General features: G+C 33.4%; 1 protein-coding gene across 4 annotated transcripts in view; it reads left to right on the top strand.

Moving 5' to 3' along the window:
* The window catches only part of Rabgap1l (RAB GTPase activating protein 1 like), a 612,968-nt gene that overhangs the window by 130,619 nt on the left and 463,214 nt on the right, over positions 1-19,135 (top strand). For all 4 annotated transcript variants that reach the window (XM_076872863.2, XM_076872862.2, XM_076872861.2 and 1 more), the window contains exon 11: positions 5,026-5,167. In XM_076872863.2, coding sequence (XP_076728978.2) covers positions 5,026-5,167 — 142 coding nt within the window. The remainder of the gene's footprint in view (positions 1-5,025; positions 5,168-19,135) is intronic.

The raw sequence follows: 19,135 nt of genomic DNA, 5'->3' as shown, positions 1-19,135 counted from the left end.
AACAATCTTTCTTCAGAATTGCAGAATGCACAACATCTGAATATTTTCAGAACATCAGAATGTGTAACACTCCTTCATATTATTTCAACTAACACAAAGCATACATATTGCTATGATGTTTAACATATAGAAAAATACTGTTTCTAACTAGCCCCGGGGAGGCTAGTTGCATTGTGATGAATCTTTGTAACTTAGTCACATTTATTGAGTGCCTGTCATGTCACTAAATTGATAAATTTTAATATGAATGATGCAATTTATTTTGTAATTACAGATTTTTAAAATTTATCTAATAATAAGTTAATACTGAAAATAAAAAAATTAATGAAGAAATACATTATTTGAAGCCCATTTGCTACGTACATTATTTAGGTTCTATATGAGATCAAAGTAGCATACAATTTCCTTATATTTGCTTCTGAACAGGTAAAGATAAAAAGAAAGTCAATGCTAAACAGAACTGCTAACCTAGCCAAAAAACAAAAAAGATTTGGGCTAGTGCTGTGGCTCAGCAGTAGAGTGCTCGCCTGGCATGTGGGAGGCCCTGGGTTCAATCCTCAGCACCACATAAAAATAAACAAAATAAAGGCATGCTGTCCATCTACAACTACAAAAAAAAAAAAAATTAAAAAAAGTAGCAGAGATTTTATTTGTATAGGAAATAGTTTTATTTCTTCCATTATCCCATCTCCTCCTCTCCCTTCCCCTCCCCTCTCTTTTTCTTTCCTTCCCTCCCTCCCTCCTTGCCTTGGTGTACTGGCCAGGACTTCCACTGAATGTTGCTGAGGAGTGTCACCTTAACAATAAGTGTCAGGTTTTGCTCATCTCAGGAGGAAAGTATTCAATATTTCACCATTATGTATGATGTTAGTTGTAAGTTTTTTGTTAGTTACCATTTAATAAGATGGTAAAGCTCCCTTATATTCCTGGTTCACTGAAAGGTTTTAACCTGGAATGAATGCCGATTTTCTTCAAATGCTTTTCACACATCAATTGATATGATCATGTGGTCTTTCTTCTTTAGTCCCAATCTTTTCATTCCCCAAATAAAATCTCTGGTTGTGACATATTATTATATGTGTTTATAAAATTGATGTATAGAAGTTTTCATTTTCAGAAGGATTTTAACTACATATTCAATTTTGTTCAGTAGATATTTCTTAAGTTATCTGTTTCTTTTTGAATAGAGTGGATAATTAGTGGCATTTAAGGAATTTGTCCACCTAATTGGCAGAATTTATTATCCTTTTGATGTTTATGGCGTCTGTAATGATATCTACTTTTTTGTGTCTTTTTTTTGTCACTGTTACTGGAACCTTCTCAATTTATTCATTCTTTCAAAGAACTGTTTTTTATTTCATTGATTTAAAAATTTTCTTTTCCCAATTTTATTTATCTTGTTATCTTTATTTCCTTCCTTCTGCTCACTTTGGTTTTTTTTTTAAACTTCTTTTCCTAGTTTCTTTAGATGAAAGTTGAGGTATTGAGTTTTTAAAAATATTTATTTATTTATTTATTTTAGTTTTAGGAGGACACAATATCTTTATTTTACATTTATGTGGTGCTGAGGATTGAACCCTGTGCTTCATGCATGCCAGGCGAGCACTCTACCACTGAGCCAGAACCCCAGGCCCGCCCCCGCCCCAATTGAGTTTTTGATGTTTTTTTTGGTAACATTTTATAGCTCTAAATCTCCCCATGTGTATTTTTTAGATATATCCCACTGGTTTTGTTATTTTATTTTCATGTTTTGATTAGTCCAAAATATTTTATAATTTGAACATTCCTCTTTGGCTTTTTTATCCTTGGGTTATTAAAAGTGTGTTTCATTCTAAGTATTTGGGAATTTTTTAGATATATTACTGTTACTGATTTCCAATTTTATTCTGGCCACTGAACATATTTTTCATGATTTTAATTTTTGAACCTTTTATTGTTTTATAAACCAGGAAGTGTTTTATTTTGGTGAATGTTTCATGTGCATTTAAAAAGAATGTTTTCTGCTCTTCTTAGGTAGAGTGGTATGTAAATTTGAGGTTCTATTGATGATACTGCTCAATCTTTTATAACCTTGCTGAATTTTTGTGCTTTTTCTTTTGATTACTATAAGAGGAATGTTGGAAGTCTTTCATTATAAAATTGGAATTGTGTGGTCACTTCATTTCTGTCAATTTTTGCTTTATATATTTGAGACTCTGTTAGGTGCATACACTTGTAGGATTCATAAATGTCTTTGTTGAATTGATCCTTTTTAACATTGTGTAATGTCTTTTATGCTTAGTGATTTCTTGTCTTGCTTGGTAGTCTAGTCTCTTTGGCTCTTTTTTGATTTGTATTTTTTAAGCCTTAGTTCTCATGTTCCAACAAAAGAAATTTCAAGCCAGACATCAGAATCCAGGCAAGGAACTTTATTATAAGTGAAAATATAGTAAGGCTCACTCTCAAGAGAGAGAGTAGGTTGTCTCCAAGCAGAGAATGAAAAAGGGAACAAGTGATGTCTCCAAATTTATTACCATTTGATGTTTGCCTTGAGAACTGGGGTCTGCCTTCTGCACTCTGCCAACCTGTAGGTCAGGCAGTAAAATTTTTGACCCTAGTTTGTCCTCTCAGGTCATGGTGGCCATCCTATTCAGGTGTGCTCATCTGCAAGTCAGTCCTATGTCAGTGTGGATATTGGTCAGAATGTGGCTGGTCAGAATTTAACCTTAGTACACCGGCACTACTAAAGAAACCTCACTTCTGAGATATATGGAGATACCTATGGCCATAAATCCTAGCTTTATAGTGACCTCAGTAAACCCTGTCAGGAGTTAGTCCCATTAATCCTTCTTTCTTGACATATTTCTTTAATTGGTTCCCTTTGTTTCTACCTGTTCATTCTCAAGGTTTGTGTATGTGGTGTTTTTATGAAAGCCATCTAATTATACATTTGACTTCAAAGTAACTTAAAAAAACCTATGACCTTGCCATTTATTTCTCTGCTCATTACTGACTACTATCTAACATGTCCATAAATTTTCTCATTTTATTTTTAACTTACCTATATTATTATATTTAGTGAGATTTTTTTTTGTTTGAGACAATATAATTGATTCTTATTCTCCTTTAATTGGTATGTGTAGGCCATTTAATTTAATATAGTTATTGATATGTTTGCATGTAAGTCTTCCATTTTATTATGTATTTTCAGCTTGTTTCCTATTTTTCATTTCTGTTTTCACCTTCCCTGTTATTATTTGGATTATTCAAACGTTTTGCAAGTATTTCATCTTTTCTGTATTTCTTTTTATGGTTCTTTTAATGGTTCACTATGAATTGAGTCCTCTGTTTCTGGAGTATAGTAGAAATATAGCAATAATTTGGTTGCTTTAAACTTAGCCACTTAACTTTTCATGACTATCTTTTAAAAAATATCTTTATTTTAATGTGGTGCTGAGGATTGAACCCAGGGCCCCACGCATGCCAGTCACATCCTGAGCCCCTCATGACTGTCTTTTATTTCTCTAATTGCTGTTTAATGGACAATTTTAACTTTTGTTATTTGAAGTGATTTTAAAGATATACTTGAAAACTGACTGTCATTCAAGATTAATTCTTGAAAACAGTTAAAAATTAAAATTGTTATATTTTTGTAACTTTAAATGTAGTACAGTAGAGATAATTGTATTTCTGTATATACCTATATTCTTACTTTGTGTCTTTTAGATTCTAGTATGGTGCTGCAAACATAATAATGATGAATTTCTTCCAAATTCTTCTGTGAACTTCAAAAGTGTCATACCTAACCACCTTTTTAAAAAAATATTTATTTTTTAGTTGGACACAATAGTTTTATTTGTTTATTTTTATGTGGTGCTGAGGATTGAACCCAGGGCCTCGAACGTGCTAGGCAAGCACTCTATCGCTGAGCCACAACCCCAGCCCATACCTAACCTTTACAATTTGGAGGAATAGTGGTGATATTTCTGTGTTATTGATACAGATACTATGATTCAACACAGTAATTTGTCTAGTTTCACACATCAGACTGCAAGTGAAATTTGAGTTCAGACTCCAGGTCTTTTTGACCCCAAATCCACGCTTTTTACCATTTTTCTGGTCATTCATTTCACATACATTTACTGTGTGTCATGTACCACCTAATTTTTTATTGAAAACAACACAGTCCTTGCCCTTATTGTTCTTACTATCTTGTGGATGTGATAGATATTAAACAAATAAGTCTAAAAATAAGTGTGTAATTATTTTGTTGCAAGTGCAATGTAGGCAAAGGACAGAGTTTGATGAGAATCAAAAACATAAAGAACTTAGCTTAGATTTGGAATAGAAGTCTGGAAAATTTCTTTTGAAGAAGTAACATTGGAGGTTAGAATCTGGGATGGATGGGAGTTAGCAAAGAGTGGAAGAAAAACTATTAGCAGAGGAAAAAGATGCCCTAAGACCTTGAGTTAGGAAGGATTTTAAAGGGTTGAAGGAGCTAAAGCAAGACAGGTCAGTGGGCTGCAATGTGATGTTAGACTGGGTGGAGACAGAGCTGGAAGGAGAGGTGGGGCGGTTTGTCCAGGGCAGTGTGGGCCTTGTGAAGGTGAGTTAATTGATAGTTGGCTTCATTTTCTCTCCATTTAGAATGCAGACTGTTTATAAGGTAAACACTATTTCCATGAATTAATGAATAGCGAAGCTGATATCTTTTACCTCTTTATGAGATAGTTCCAAGACTCCCGTATGCTTATTTGTCCTACAGCCTGTGATATCTCAAGTTTTTCCAATGAAAAGAAATTGAGTTCTCTCAAAATAGTTAGTAGGTTTCATTGTGTTGGTTAAAATAATGCTAAGGGAACAATACATTTGGAATATCATGTGAAGAATAATGAACTTTAAATGTTTTCTCAATTTCAGACATGCTGTAGGTAAACAGGATGCACTGCTCTAAATTTTAGCTTTTTTAAAAACGAGTTATTGAAATACTTCTCTTTCAGTATTTTCTTTAAATTTCTAATATTTACATGGTTATATCTTTCTCAGTCCGAGGGAAAAGGCCATACCGGTGCTGGAGATGTGATATATGAGGTGGTGAGTCTACAGCGGGAGTCTGACAAGGAGGAACCCATCAGTCCTACTAGTGGAGGGGGTCCCTTGTCACCCCAGGAGGATGAAGCCGAAGAGGGTAAGAAGTTGGACTTACTCATTATCTCTTTAGTAATTGCTTTTCCTATGATCCTCAGAAGTGGGCATGTATATGGATATATATATGTGTGTGTGTGTGTGTGTGTGTGTGTGTGTGTGTGTATTTTGCACTGTCCCTAGTGCCACTTTTTAAGTTGACACTTTGCTGGTTTGCTTCCTATTTTGCTTCAAGTATTTTGAAGAATTTAATGAGAAGTTTCAAATTTTCTCAAGTATTTCTAGATCCTCACTGATATATGTTCTACTTCATGTTTGGCATTATTCAGTTCTGGCTTGATTTTTGTATACTACCTATCCCTTATTATTCACTATTTTGAAATAGCATGCTCTTTGTTCTTTTTACTACATGGATGCTACGAGGAGATACTAACCAACCTCAGGAGAGTCACACAGCCTTTGGCTCCATGCACAGGACACTTTTTTTTAATAGGAATTAAGGGTATATGACAGATCTTTACTTTAGGCGCTTATGTTATCTGCCTATGGGATAGAATTTACCAATAGTGAATTTATGATTTATACTATCTTTGAAATAGAATTCTTAGTCTTTTGCTAGATGAAATTATTTCCGTTTTTTCATTGTCATAAAAATAATAGCTGTTTTTGGTTAATATTTGCTGAATGTTTAGTTTCTGCAAGGTATCATTTTAAGTGTTTCAAATGTGTTAACTTATTTAGTTCTTAATGTCCTACAAGTATTCTTTATTAAATTGGTTTTAGGGATGAGGAACAGAGGCACAGAGAGCGTTAAGTCACTTGCTTATGTCACTTGGCTGGAATTGGCAAAGCTGAAATCTGAACCCAGGCTGTGTGTTCTGATATTGACATTTATAATTACCATATTATTCTTCCAAGTTATCCAAATGACTAAAACATACAAGCAACTCTCTTTAAACTAAGGTAAAATATTCACACAATAGGAAATTAACCATTTAAAAGTGTATGATTCAGTGGAATTTAGAAATTCATGATGTTGAGAAACCATCACTTCTAATGTCAAAACATTTTCATTACCAAAGAAATAAATACCACACCTAAGAAGTCACACCTTGTTACCCCCTTTCCTTTGTCCACAGATACCTCTAATTTGCTTTCTATATTTGTGGGCTTACCTATTCTGGGCAATTTATATGAATGGAATCATACAAAATATGACCCTTTGTGTCTGTCTTTTTTTCACTTTCCTTAATATTTTTGAGGTTTGTCCTTGTTGGTACATGTTATAGTAAGTAGCAGTATTTCATTCCTTTTTATATTCAATTGTATAGATATATACACTTTCTTCTTTTTTTCAACTGATGGGCATTTGAATCGTTGTACCAGTTAACAGTTGTAAATAATATGGTAATATTTGTGTACAAGTATTTCTTTGAATACTTGTTTTCAATTTTGGTAGGTATGTAGCTAGAAGTTGAATTTCTCATCACATGGGAATTCTATTTTCTGTGTTGTTAAGAACTGCCAAACTGGTACACAGCAGTTCAGTCTTCCTGATAGCAGAATACAGAAGTTCCAGTTTGTCTACATCTTTGCCAAAACTTGTTTTATTTTTCATTTTTGAATGTTAGTGCCATAGTAAGTATGAAGTTGTTGCTCATTGTTGTGTTTTACATTTCCCTAATGATAATGATGCTGAGTACCCTTTCATAGGCTTGTTGGCCATTTATGTTATTTTCCTTTTGTGAAATTTCTGTTCAAATCCTTTGTCTATTTTTAAATTGTGTTCTTTGCCTTTTTGTTGTTGAGTTGTAAGAGTTCTTAATGTATTCTGTATAGTAGACTCTTATTAGATTTATGTATTGCAAATGTTTTCTTGCATTGTGTAGGTATTTGGTTTTATAACTTGGCTATTGTCTTTCTTGACAGTGACATTTGATGCAAAAGTTTTTAAAGAAGTGCAGTTTAGGGGCTGGAGTTGTAGCTCAATGGTAGAGTGCTTGCCTAGCATGTGTGAGGCACTGGACTGGGTTCAATCCTCAGTACCACATAAAAATGAATACATAAAATAGGGCTGGGCTTGTGGCTCAGAGGTAGAGCACTCATCTAGCATGCATGAGGCACTGGGTTTGATCCTCACCACCACATAAAATAAAGATATTAAAAAAAAGAATATATACAATAAAGATATTGTGTCTATATCTACAGCTAAAAAATACTTTAAAAAAGTGCAGTTTACCTCTTTTTTTTCTTTTATTGATTGTGCTTTTTGTATCAATTTCATAAATCCATTTGCAAGTTAAGGTCATAAAGATTTACCTCAGTTTTTTCCTAAGGGACTTAGGTTTCTTCTTTTTAGGTCTTTGAGTCTTTCTTTTTTTCAATATGATATGAATTTGGGGTCTGCTATTCTTTTGTATGTGGCTGTCTAACTGCTCCAGCTTCATTTTTTGAAGAGACTATTCTTTCACTATTGAATGGTCTTTGTACTTTTGTTGAAAATTAATTGGTCAAAGATATATGGCTTTGATTCTGGACCCTCAATTCTGTCCTATTGTTTTATATGCCTGTCTTTATCCCAGTACCAAACTCTTTTGATTACTGTAGTTTCATAGTAAGTTTTGAAATTGGGTAAGGTGAATCTTCAATGTTTTTTACTTTTCTAAGATTATTTTGGCTATTTGGGATCCCTTGCAAATCTAGTGTTTTTATTTCCTTTAAAATTTTATTTTATTGATGCATTATAATTGTATAGAATAGTAGGTTTCCTTGTGGCATATTTGTACATGCACATAATATAATTTGATCAATTTTATTCCCTACTACTTCCCCTGGCCTCCACCTTCTACCCTACTGTTTTTTCTGCTGATCCTACCCTCCTGCCCTTTTTAAACTTCATATATGAGAAACAACATATGACCCTTGACTATCTGAGTCTGACTTCTTTCATTTAACATAATACTTTCCAGTTCTATCCATTTTCTTACAAATTACATAATTTTGTAATTATGTATATACTCCATTGTATGTATATACCATATTTTCCTTATCTATTCATATACAGATACTTTGACTGGTTTTATAACTTGGCTATTGTGAATTGTCCTTCTTTTCCTGTTTTGGAAAAAAAAAAGTTTTTAAAACTTTAAAAATCTTTAAATTACTTTAGGTAGTATTATCTTTTTAAAAGTGTGAAGTCTTCCAATTCTTGAACATGGGATGTCTCTGCATATATTTAGGTCATCTTAATTTCTTATTTATTTATTTATTTTGGACAGCATGCCTTTATTTTATTTGTTTATTTTTGCATGTGGTGCTAAGAATGGAACCCAGTGCCTCACGCCTACTAGGCAAGTGCTCTGCTGATGAGCCCCAGCCCTAGGTCATCTTAATTTCTTTCAGCAATGTTTTGAAAGCAGCTCACTTTAAAATCAACCATTTGTTTGTTACAGCCTGCTGGAGCCTTGCTTCTTCAGTACAAGGTCCTGGTAAGATTCTCAGGCTCTCCTAATAGTCATTTTGCTTTCTAGATTGAACCTAGCACTTACAGGTTATTTTTTATTTGATTAAATTGATGGTTAAGAAGGTAGTCTTCTAAATTATTTCTCATTGACAGTAACCTCCTGACATTTTGACATTTTATTTCTTCTTCTTCTTTGTTTTGTTGTAGGTTGAAACAATACCTTTATTTATTTATTTTTTACATGGTGCTGAGGATTGAATCTAGTGCCTCACATATGCTAGGCAGGTGCTCTACCACTTAGCTACAACCCCAGCCCCACATTTTATTTCTTAATACTCTTAAATTTCAAACCTTTTGTTCCCACCAGCTCATCATACCCTTTAATACCTTTGCTCCCCCACTGCACCCCCCCCCCCTTTTTTTTTTGGTACTGGGGATTGAACCTGGAAGTGCTTTAGTGCTATGCTACATTCACAGCTCATTTTATTTTTTATTTTGAGACAGGGTTTCATTAGGTTGCTTAGGGCCTCACTAAATTGCTGAGGCTGGCCTTGTAATTGTAATCCTCCTGCCTCAGCTTCTCAAGTCTCTGGGTTATAGGCATGCACCACCTTGCCAGGCTGTTTTCTCTTTTGTTAAGCAAATGCATACTGAACTGGTTACTTCTTGATTATCCAGTCATCACCCTCAACTTCCTTATGCTTTTCTATCTTTCTTCATCTGTCAGTGTAAATATCCTCTCTGCTCTAATATATGAACTACCACTTACAGTATCATATTTTAACTCTCATTTTTCAAAGCAGGATGTTTTTGAATGAATGTCTTCTAACACAAAGTGGACACTTTAATACGGGGAACAAATAAAAAATAATTACTAGATTTAATGTCTTAGCAAATTTTTAGATCTACAGAAAGTTGAGTATACAGTATAGAGAGTTACCATATAACCATTCTTTTTTCACAGAAAGAATGGTTCAGTTTACCCTATTACACTATTATTAGCATTTTACTTAGTGTGGTACATTTGTTATAATTGATGAAGCTTTATTGATACATTATTATTAAATAAAGTACACAGTTTATATTAGGATTTTTTTTTAGTTCCATAGAATTTGACAAGTGTGTGATATCATATTTTTACCAATACTGAATTATACAAAATAGTCTCATGGCCTTAAAATCCATGTCCTTTTGTGGCTTGACACCTAATTTCTTTTTATTATTTAATTTTTTTAGTTGTAGATGAATATAATACCTCTATGTGGGCTCCACAGCCTTGTCAGAATTTTTTTTTTTTTTTAAGATTTTAGCTATCCAAGGAGGTATATAGTAGTATCTCATAGTTCTTTTTATTTTTAATGCCTAATGACATAAGATTTTGAAGGTCTTTTATATGTCTTTGTCATTTGTATACCTTCTTTAATTGAAATGTCTGTTGAATCTTTTTTCCTTTTTTTCCTTTTTATACTTAAATGTTTTTTATTTTTTAAAATATTTTTTATTTAAAATAGTTTATAAAATATATGTGATGTTTTGATATATGTATACATTTAGGATTAATTAATAAACAGATCTTTCACCTCACATGCTTATCATTTTGGTGTGGTGAGAACATTTAAAATCTACTCTTTTAGCAACCTCAGAAAATACATTATTATTAACACTTGTTACTGTGTATCACTAAAGCTTATTCCTTCTGCCTGATGTCTCTTCTTTTCTTATCACCCCTCTTATCCACCAGCCTCTGATATCTACTGTGTATCTATTCTCTACTCCTTTGATTTTGACTTTTGAAAGATTATACACGTAAATGAGATCATGCAGTATTTGTCTTTCTATGCTTGGCTTATTTCATTTGGCATGTCCATCAGGTTCTTCTATGCTATAACAAATGGCAGAATCTCATTCTTTTTATAGGCAATATAGTATTTCATTATGTATTATATCACATTTTTTTCATCTATTCATGCATCAATGGACCTTAGATTGATCCCATATCGTAGCTATTGTGTATGGTGCTTCAATCAATGTAAGAGTGCAAATATATTTTTCATATACAGATTTCATTTCCTTTGGATATATACCCAGAATGGTATTGCTGGATTAAGTGATAAATTTATTTTTAGCTTTTTGAGGAATCTCCAAACTGTTTTCTAAAATGAGTACGCTAATTAACATTTCCACCAACAGTGTACCAAGGTTGTCTTTGCCCATTTCTTGCCAGTATTTGTTATCTTTTGTCTTTTTGATAAAATAGCTGTTCTAATAGGTATGAATTGATATCTCATTGTGATAGTGATTTGCATTCCCCCGAAGGTAAGTGATGTTGAGCATTTTAAAATTTATGTGTTGGCCATTGACAGTTTTATTAACATGATATATTATTTCTTTAGCTATTGATGTGATGGATTGTATTAATTTGTCCCCCTCTGTGTTTCTAGTCAGCACTGTCTACTCTTCATGCTTTTCCATTTTCCTAATCAGTTCCCTAAACAAAAGTCTCAGGTCACTGTAATTTAGTCCCTTCTTTCAGTTCTCTTACTCTTCAAAATAGGACATCTGCTTGATTTTTGCCTAACAATTTTAATGTAGTGTTTGGATGAAGAAGAAGCATTAAAGCACTGGGAAACGGGATTGATCAAATTATATCGTGTGCATGTATGAATATGGCATAATGAATCCCATTATTATATATAATTATAATGCACCAATAACAAAGAACCATGAAACTATAGGAAGGTGCAATTTGCATACAGTGTGAAGAACCTATTTTGAATGTATTGTTTGTTGAGTTTTGAGAAGTTGATGCATCTGTGTAATCAACTGAGAATTTTAAAACATTTCCCGTATTCCTTAAAGCTTCCCTTGTGTTCTTGAATAGTCTGTTCTTTCTCCTCACTTTTGGCCCCTACAATCCACTGCTCTTCTTCCTCCAATTTTGTCTTTTCTAAAATTTCACATAAATGGAATCATTTAGTATATAGTCTTTTGTGTCTGACTTCTTCACATATCATAATGCTTTTGAGATTTATCTATGTTTTGCCAGTAGTAGTTTCTTTTCATGGCTGAGTAGTAATCTGTTATAGAGGTATGTGACAATTTGTTTAGTCATCAGTTAATGGAATTTTAAGTTCTTTCTAGCTATTGCCTATTATGAATAATACTGCTATTAATATTCATGTGCAATTCTTTGATGAATATATGTGTTTGCCAAGTGCATTTCACTTGGGCAAATACCTTGGAGTGGACTGGCTAGAGTCTTATAGTAAGTGTATTAATTTTATGAGAATCTACCAAGCTGATTTGCAAAGTAGGTATACCATTTATCATCCCTACCAGTGACATATTAGTCCATTGTTCCATAGTTTTATCAATATTTGTCTCTGCCAATTAAAAAAAAATTAGCTATTCTAGTAGGTGTGTTATGGACAAGTCACTCCCTATTTCCTGATCCATAAAAACTTTAAGAAACAAAGTTTCTATGGTATTATTAACTTGCATTTCCCTCATTATTACTGTTATCATACATTTTTATGTGATTTTTACCATTTTTGTATCTTTTTTTAAATCAAAGTATCTATTTAATTATGTTTTTTTTTAAATGGGTCATTCATCTCATTTATAAAGTTCTTTATCAAATGTTTTGTAAACATTCTGTAGTTTGTTTTCATCTTCTGAACTATGTCTTCTGAGGAGAAAATGTTAAATTTTATGAAGACCATTTTTTTCTGTCATTTCTGTCTAATAAATCTTTGTCTAACTCAAATATTTTTTTCTTTGTTTTTCTAGAAGTTTTATAGTTGGGTTTTATATTTAGGTCTGATATGTTCCAATTTTTACATATGAGTTAGAAGACCCCTTTGGCTTATACAACAAAAACATGTTTTGTTTCTTAAAGTTTTTGTGGATCAGGAATTAGGGAGTGATTTGTCTAGGGGAAATGTTGAAAGCAAATTAAAGAGAATACAAAAGAAAAAGACAATAGTGGTGACCTCATAGACCAGTGATGCTTTATTCAGCAGCTGAGGGGCACATCTTTGGGCAAAAATGGTGTCGAGCCTTGGTAGAGCTAGGTCATGGGAGGAGTTAGTTACTTTTGGAGGGCCTTTTTGGCAGCAGGGCCAAGTCATAGCAGGAGATTTGGTGGCTGGATCATTTAGGGTGGGGCAGGAGAGTAGGTAGGGGAACAGAAAGGTCATTTCTTTGGGGCCTATTTTCTGTATCCTCCATTACAGACTCTTGAAAGGGGTATAATGAGTTGGGGCAATATCATCATATCTGGCTACTTCCTGCTGAGAAGGGGTGGAGTAAGGGATCCTCTGCCAGAGATCTGGAGGAGGATAAGGAAGGTATTTTAGGCTTCTAGTCCTGGTGATTATGGCTTCAGAGGAGTGTACTTCGACATCATTGTGGGTGATTCCTTCCTTATGGGGCTTAGGAGAGTCATGTAGTGAGTGAAGGGGAGAATGACTTTTGGTTCTTCTTAGGAGGTAGCCTGGGCTAGATGGATCACCTTGTCAGGAAGTTGCTTCTGTTTAACAGTTAACAAAGCAGAGAAAAAGATTTTTACAAGGAAAATGAATATTAGGTGGGTTAAAGAGCAAAAAGCCAGAAAGTCCACTGTTTTAGGTCTGCCTGTGAGGCCTACCACGAATCAGCTAGTTCTCATTGTCTCTGCTGTTCCAATTAGTCCTGTAGTTGTTTAACCTTATCCCTTGCTAGTCCTAATTGATTGACATAGAAGTAACATTCTTCCCCAAGGAGGAGGCAGAGGCCACCTCATTTTGCAGTAGGGAGATCTAGGCCCTGAAGATTTTGCAGGATGACAGACGATAGGGAATCCAATTGATTTTGTGAAGTCAGTATCAAGTGGCAACCTGTTGGATATCTTCAATAAATTGTAATGATAATTTTTATAGCAATGAAAAGAGCTCCCTAATTCCTCTGCTCCGAGCCAATCCCAGCAGATATCTCTAGCCCTATGAATAAGGGAATAAAGTGAAGGGCTCTGTAGTACACTGATATTAGGAAAGACAAACATTGGTTGTTTGGTAAGACATTAATTTGAGAAGTTAGGAAGACCAAGGTGTAGAGGCCGGTCCAATTTTTGGAAGGCAGGGGTAAACATGAGCCTCACCAAAAAAAAAAAAAAAAAAAAGCCTCAGAATTTGGGGACCATCAGGGCTGTGGGCATAACACAAGTGTATGTCTTTAGTTCCATTAAAAGAACAATTGTCTTTTCTTTTAAATGTGCAAGAATGGCTGTATTTTCGTTATAACTGTTTTTGCTAGGTGTTCAAAACCAAGCTGGTCAAATTGACCTTGTTCCTACCTTTTGTTAAGAGTCAGCTGAGTTCCCTCAGGGGTCACTCTTGGGTACTTGAGAGCAGCCTCTTAGCTCTTTTAGTGCCATCTGCTAGGGTGGGTTAAGGTCTCCTTGATGATGTGGTTTCCCTTGTAAGCATCAGTGATGTCTCCCTTTTCCAATGATGCTCCTCTTTTGCAGCATGTATACCAGTCAGCTTTCTGTTCTCCAGAGTCTCATAGATCCCCCCTGATTGGGAGATCATGTAGCCCAGTGTTGAATAGCCCTTAGAGAAGTTTCCTTATTCTTTGGGTTTAAGCTGACTTAGAGGGCAACTGCCACATATTGGCTATTTTCTTTCTTGGCCCTTTTACTTCCTTAACTTTAATCTTCAAGCCTTGGTCTTAAACATTCAATAAGCCAATTTCACCAGTCTAAGAGTACTGGGTTTTAACTTTAATGTCTATAACTCTATGGTCATTTACTTCTTCTATTTAATTGGGGTCTGTATTAGTACTGGAAGTTAGCCTTACATACTGTCTGTCTATAAATAATGGCCTACTATCTCAAATTAGTTTAGGTTATTATACTAAAAGTTGTACTTCTGAAAGGTGCTAACACTTAACATTTAAGTTTTAAGGAAAATACAAAGTGAAATTAACAAGAGTAAAAATATATTGAGTTTGTATAATAACTTCAAACTAAGAAACATAATTTTTAGAATTTTAAACCTACTTAGTTACATATTTCTTGTCTATTTTGAGATTACAGTAATCTTTACAACAAAAATTTATCCTTTGAACATAAATTTAAATGAGCTTAAGTCTAGCCTACTTTGAAATTATCTTAACATGGACTGAGGTGAGAGGGAGTGTCTTAACTCAGGTGAGGTGGGGTTCTTGGCAAATCGTATGTCAAGTGTTTTATTTCTGAAGCTTATCTTTGCCTCTTTCTTAAATATCATTTTATAAAGTTTATATATTGTTTCTTGAGTTTATATTAATGTTAACTAACACAATATAACATTATATCTGAAACATGAATGAAACCAAAGCTAAGAGAGCTTTTAACCTTCCTTTTTGGGAAAGTGGCAAAATGTTTTTGTGTTTCACGATATTAACCTTTAAACAGATCAGACCCTCATAATCATTATTTTTTATTTTAAGTTTTTTATTTATAAATGGACACAATACCTTAATTTAATTTATTTATTTATATTCAGTGCTGAGATGAAACCCTGTGCCTCACCTGTGCTAGGCAAGTGCTCTACCACTGAGCCACAACCCATGTCCCTATCTTTTAAAAATACCCATAAATTTCTAGCCAGTGTAAAAAGTAACATAAAATTTTACATGCATCTTATTGATAATGGGTCCACTTATAGAACATTAAATGATATAAATAAACCCCAAATTAAATGTGGTGTTTTTATAAGTCTAAAATTACCATTACAGACAACTTTAGTTTTGAGAACACCAGATTGATAAAATACTCTTTTAAACCTCATACTTTAAAGATACCAACAAATTTCTAGAGACATATGGTCTACCCATACTGAATCAGATTAATTTCAAGCAAGGAAATAGAAGACACCATCAAAAACCTACCAATCAAAAAAAGCCCGGGGCCAGATGGATTTTTAGCTAAGTTCTACAAGACTTTCAGAGAAGAATTAATGCTAATATTCCTCAAATTCCATGAAACAGAAAAGGAGGGAACCTTTCCAATTCCTGAAGCTAGTATCACCCTGATAGCAAAACCAGACAAAGACATATCAAGGAAAGAAAACTCAACATCAATATCCCTGATGACACAAAAATTCTCAGTAAAATTCTGGTAAACCACATACAAAAACATATTAAAAAGACAGTGTACTATGATCAAGTGTATTTCATGCCAGGGATGCAAAGTTGGTTAATATATGGAAATCAATAAACATAATACATCACATCAATAGATTTAATGAAAAGAATCATATGATTATCTCAATAGATGTGGAAAAAGCATTTGACAAAATACAGTACCTCTTTCACATTCAAAACACTAGAACAACTAGGGATAATTGGGACATACCTCAACATTATAAAAGCTATCAGTGCTAAGCCAAAGGCCAACGTCATTCTAAATGGAGAAAAATTAGAAGTATTCTCTTTGAAAACTGGAACAAGACAGGAATGTCCTCTTTTACCACTTTTATTCAACACAGTCCTTGAAACTCTAGCCAGAGCAATCAAACAGATGAAAGAAATTAAAGGGATATGAATAGGAAAAGAGGAATTCAAACTATCACTATTTGCCAATGACACGATTCTATATTTTGAAGATCAAAAAAATTCCACCAGAAAACTTCTAGAACTAATAAATGAATTCAGCAAAGTATCAGGATATAATATCAGCACCCATAAATTAAATGTATTTCTATATATCAGTAAGGAATTCACTGCAAGAGAAATTAGGAAAACCACCCCATTCACAAGAGCCTGAAGAAAACAACAATTACAACAACAACAACAATAACAACAACAGACACTTGGGAATCAATCTAACAAAAAGAGATGAAAGACCTCTACAATGAAAACTACATAACACTAAAGAAAGAAATTGAAGAAGACCTTAGATGGAAAGCTCTGACATGCTCTTGGATTTGCAGAATTAATATAGTCAAATGGCCATACTGCTGAAATTGTTATACAGATTTAATGCAATTTCTATTAAAATCCCAATGATGTCAATAAATGGGCTAAGGAACTGAACAGACACTTCTCAGATGAAGATATACAATTGATCAACAAATATATGAAAAAATGTTCAACATCTCTAGTAATTAGAGAAATGCAAATCAAAACTAAGATTTCATCTCAGTCCAGTAAGAATGGTTGCTATCAAGAATCAAGCAATAGTAAGTATTGATGAGGATGTGGGGAAAAAGGCACACTCTTACATTGCTGGTGGGACTGCAAATTGGTGAAACTACTGTGGAAAGCAGTATGGAGATACCTCAAAAAACTTGGAATAGAATCATCATTTGACCTAGCTATCCCACTCCTTGGTTTGTACCCAGAGGAATTAAAATCAGCATACTACAGTGACATAATCACCTCAATGTTTGTAGTAGCTTAGTACACAAGAGCTAAAGTGTGGAACCAACCTTGATGCCCTTCAACTGATGAATGGATAACGAAAATATGGTACATATACATGATAGAATATTACTCTCTAAACAAGAATGAAATTATGGCATTTGCAGGTAAATAGATGGAACTGAGAATATCATTCTTGTGAAATAAGTCAATTTCAAGAAACCAAAAGCCAAGTGTTTCTCAGATAAGTGGATGATGATGATTCATAGTGAGGAGGGGATCGGGGGTGGGTAGGGAAGAATGAAGGAACTTTTGTTTGTGTAGAGGAGAGTGAGGGGGGCTGTGGGTTGGGAAGGATAGTAGAATGACTAAGACATTATTACCCTATATACATGTATGATTACACTACTGGAGTGACTCTGCACCAGGTACAGCCAGAGGAATAAGAAGTTGTGTTCCTTCCATTCATGTATAATATGTCAAATTGGATTCTGGTGTCATGTATAACTAATTAGAACAAATTTAAAAAATTGAAAAAAAGAAGACTTGTATACCTGGTAGATATAAATACATTTATTACATCAAGAAGTCATTAACAGCACCACAATTATACTGATGTTTTATATTAACCAAGTTGAGCTTTTAAAGAAAGTTCTAGACTATAATAAAACTCTAAAATAACAGTTGTTTAGCCAGAGTTGTATAAACCCTAATTACTGTAAAACCAGTTACTCTAATATAGATTAAACTTTGCTTTATACCAGTACATTAATATTTGACCTTAGGAACAAGCCTTGAATCACTTTCATCGATTATGTAATTATATATATGACCAATTTAGTTTCATACTTTTTGAAATTTATCCTTCACAAACATTCTGCAGCTTACAGAAACATTCTCCTTTACCATACAAAAAACTTTCTTATCCAGAAACATTTCCTTTTCCCTCTACTTTCTGTTTTAAAGAAATACATTTCCATACCTAGAACCTCCTTATTTCTCTTTCCTAGCTATTGACCCTTTTTTAAAAAATTATATTCTGGAAGAATCCTATGAAATTTCTGAATTCTGATAAGTTATTCCATTTTAATAAAATGAAATATTTTATTGCTATTTGTAGTACTCTAATTGAAATACAGCTGAAGCTTTTGTACCATTAGAATTGTACCTGTTAGAATTTTAAGTCTTACTAATTTTCTTTTCAGTGAATATTCAGATAAAGCAATCTTAAACTTTTTTCCATTTACCGATTTATGAAAACACATGTTTAAATATATTATCCTATGGAATTCAAGAAGTAATAAATACTTTTGATTTTATATTTAGCAGTGAACACTTTAACTTTTTAAATTAGATGTCACATTTAAGATTAATTTTACTGATTTATCAGACAAATGTAGTAAACAGGATTAACCATTTTTTCCTCATTGAAGAAAAATTGTGGAAACAATGGATATTACATTCTAGATATTTTGAGGAAATTAATATTCCATTATTTGTCTGACCACCTAGAAAAACTTGTGAGTTAGTAATGTTAAAGACATCTTTATTTTTATCTGTTTACCTAATTTAAATCGAACTTTTTTTTTTTGTTTTTGGTACTGGGTATTGAACTCAGAGGCATTCAACCACTGAGCCACACCACATCCCCTGCCCTATTTTGTATTTTATTTAGAGACAGAATCTCACTGAGTTGCTTAGCACCTCATCATTGCTGAGGCTGGTTTTGAACTTGGGATCCTCCTGTTTTAGCCTCCCAAGCCGCTGGGATTACAGGTGTATGCCCTTGTGCCCAGCTTGAACTTTTTAAATCATGTGAACTAAAAGTATTTGGATCCATTTTTTTTTAAAATTTTTACTTGTGAATGCTTATTTATCTATATGCTAATTTTGATACCAGGTACATGATACATGGACACAAGCACATGTGAAGATACAACCCAATATACAAGTGCACAATCATACACAAACAAGAAACAAAGATCTTTTTGTTGGTAGATCTCTATTGTAGTGCTTCATGTGTTTATTAAAGCCTTTATTTGATTGAGAGCTAGCCCTTGAAAAATTTGGCCTCTGAATAAAAACGATGTAAAATCCTCTACAATAGATAAAATAAGACTTATCAGAAAATATACTAATTTAGGTGTGCAGGATCAAATATGA

This window comes from Callospermophilus lateralis, chromosome 13, assembly GCF_048772815.1.
Source record: "Callospermophilus lateralis isolate mCalLat2 chromosome 13, mCalLat2.hap1, whole genome shotgun sequence".
In the NCBI taxonomy this organism is placed as follows: domain Eukaryota; kingdom Metazoa; phylum Chordata; class Mammalia; order Rodentia; family Sciuridae; genus Callospermophilus; species Callospermophilus lateralis.
This window is presented reverse-complemented; position numbering and strand designations above follow the sequence as displayed.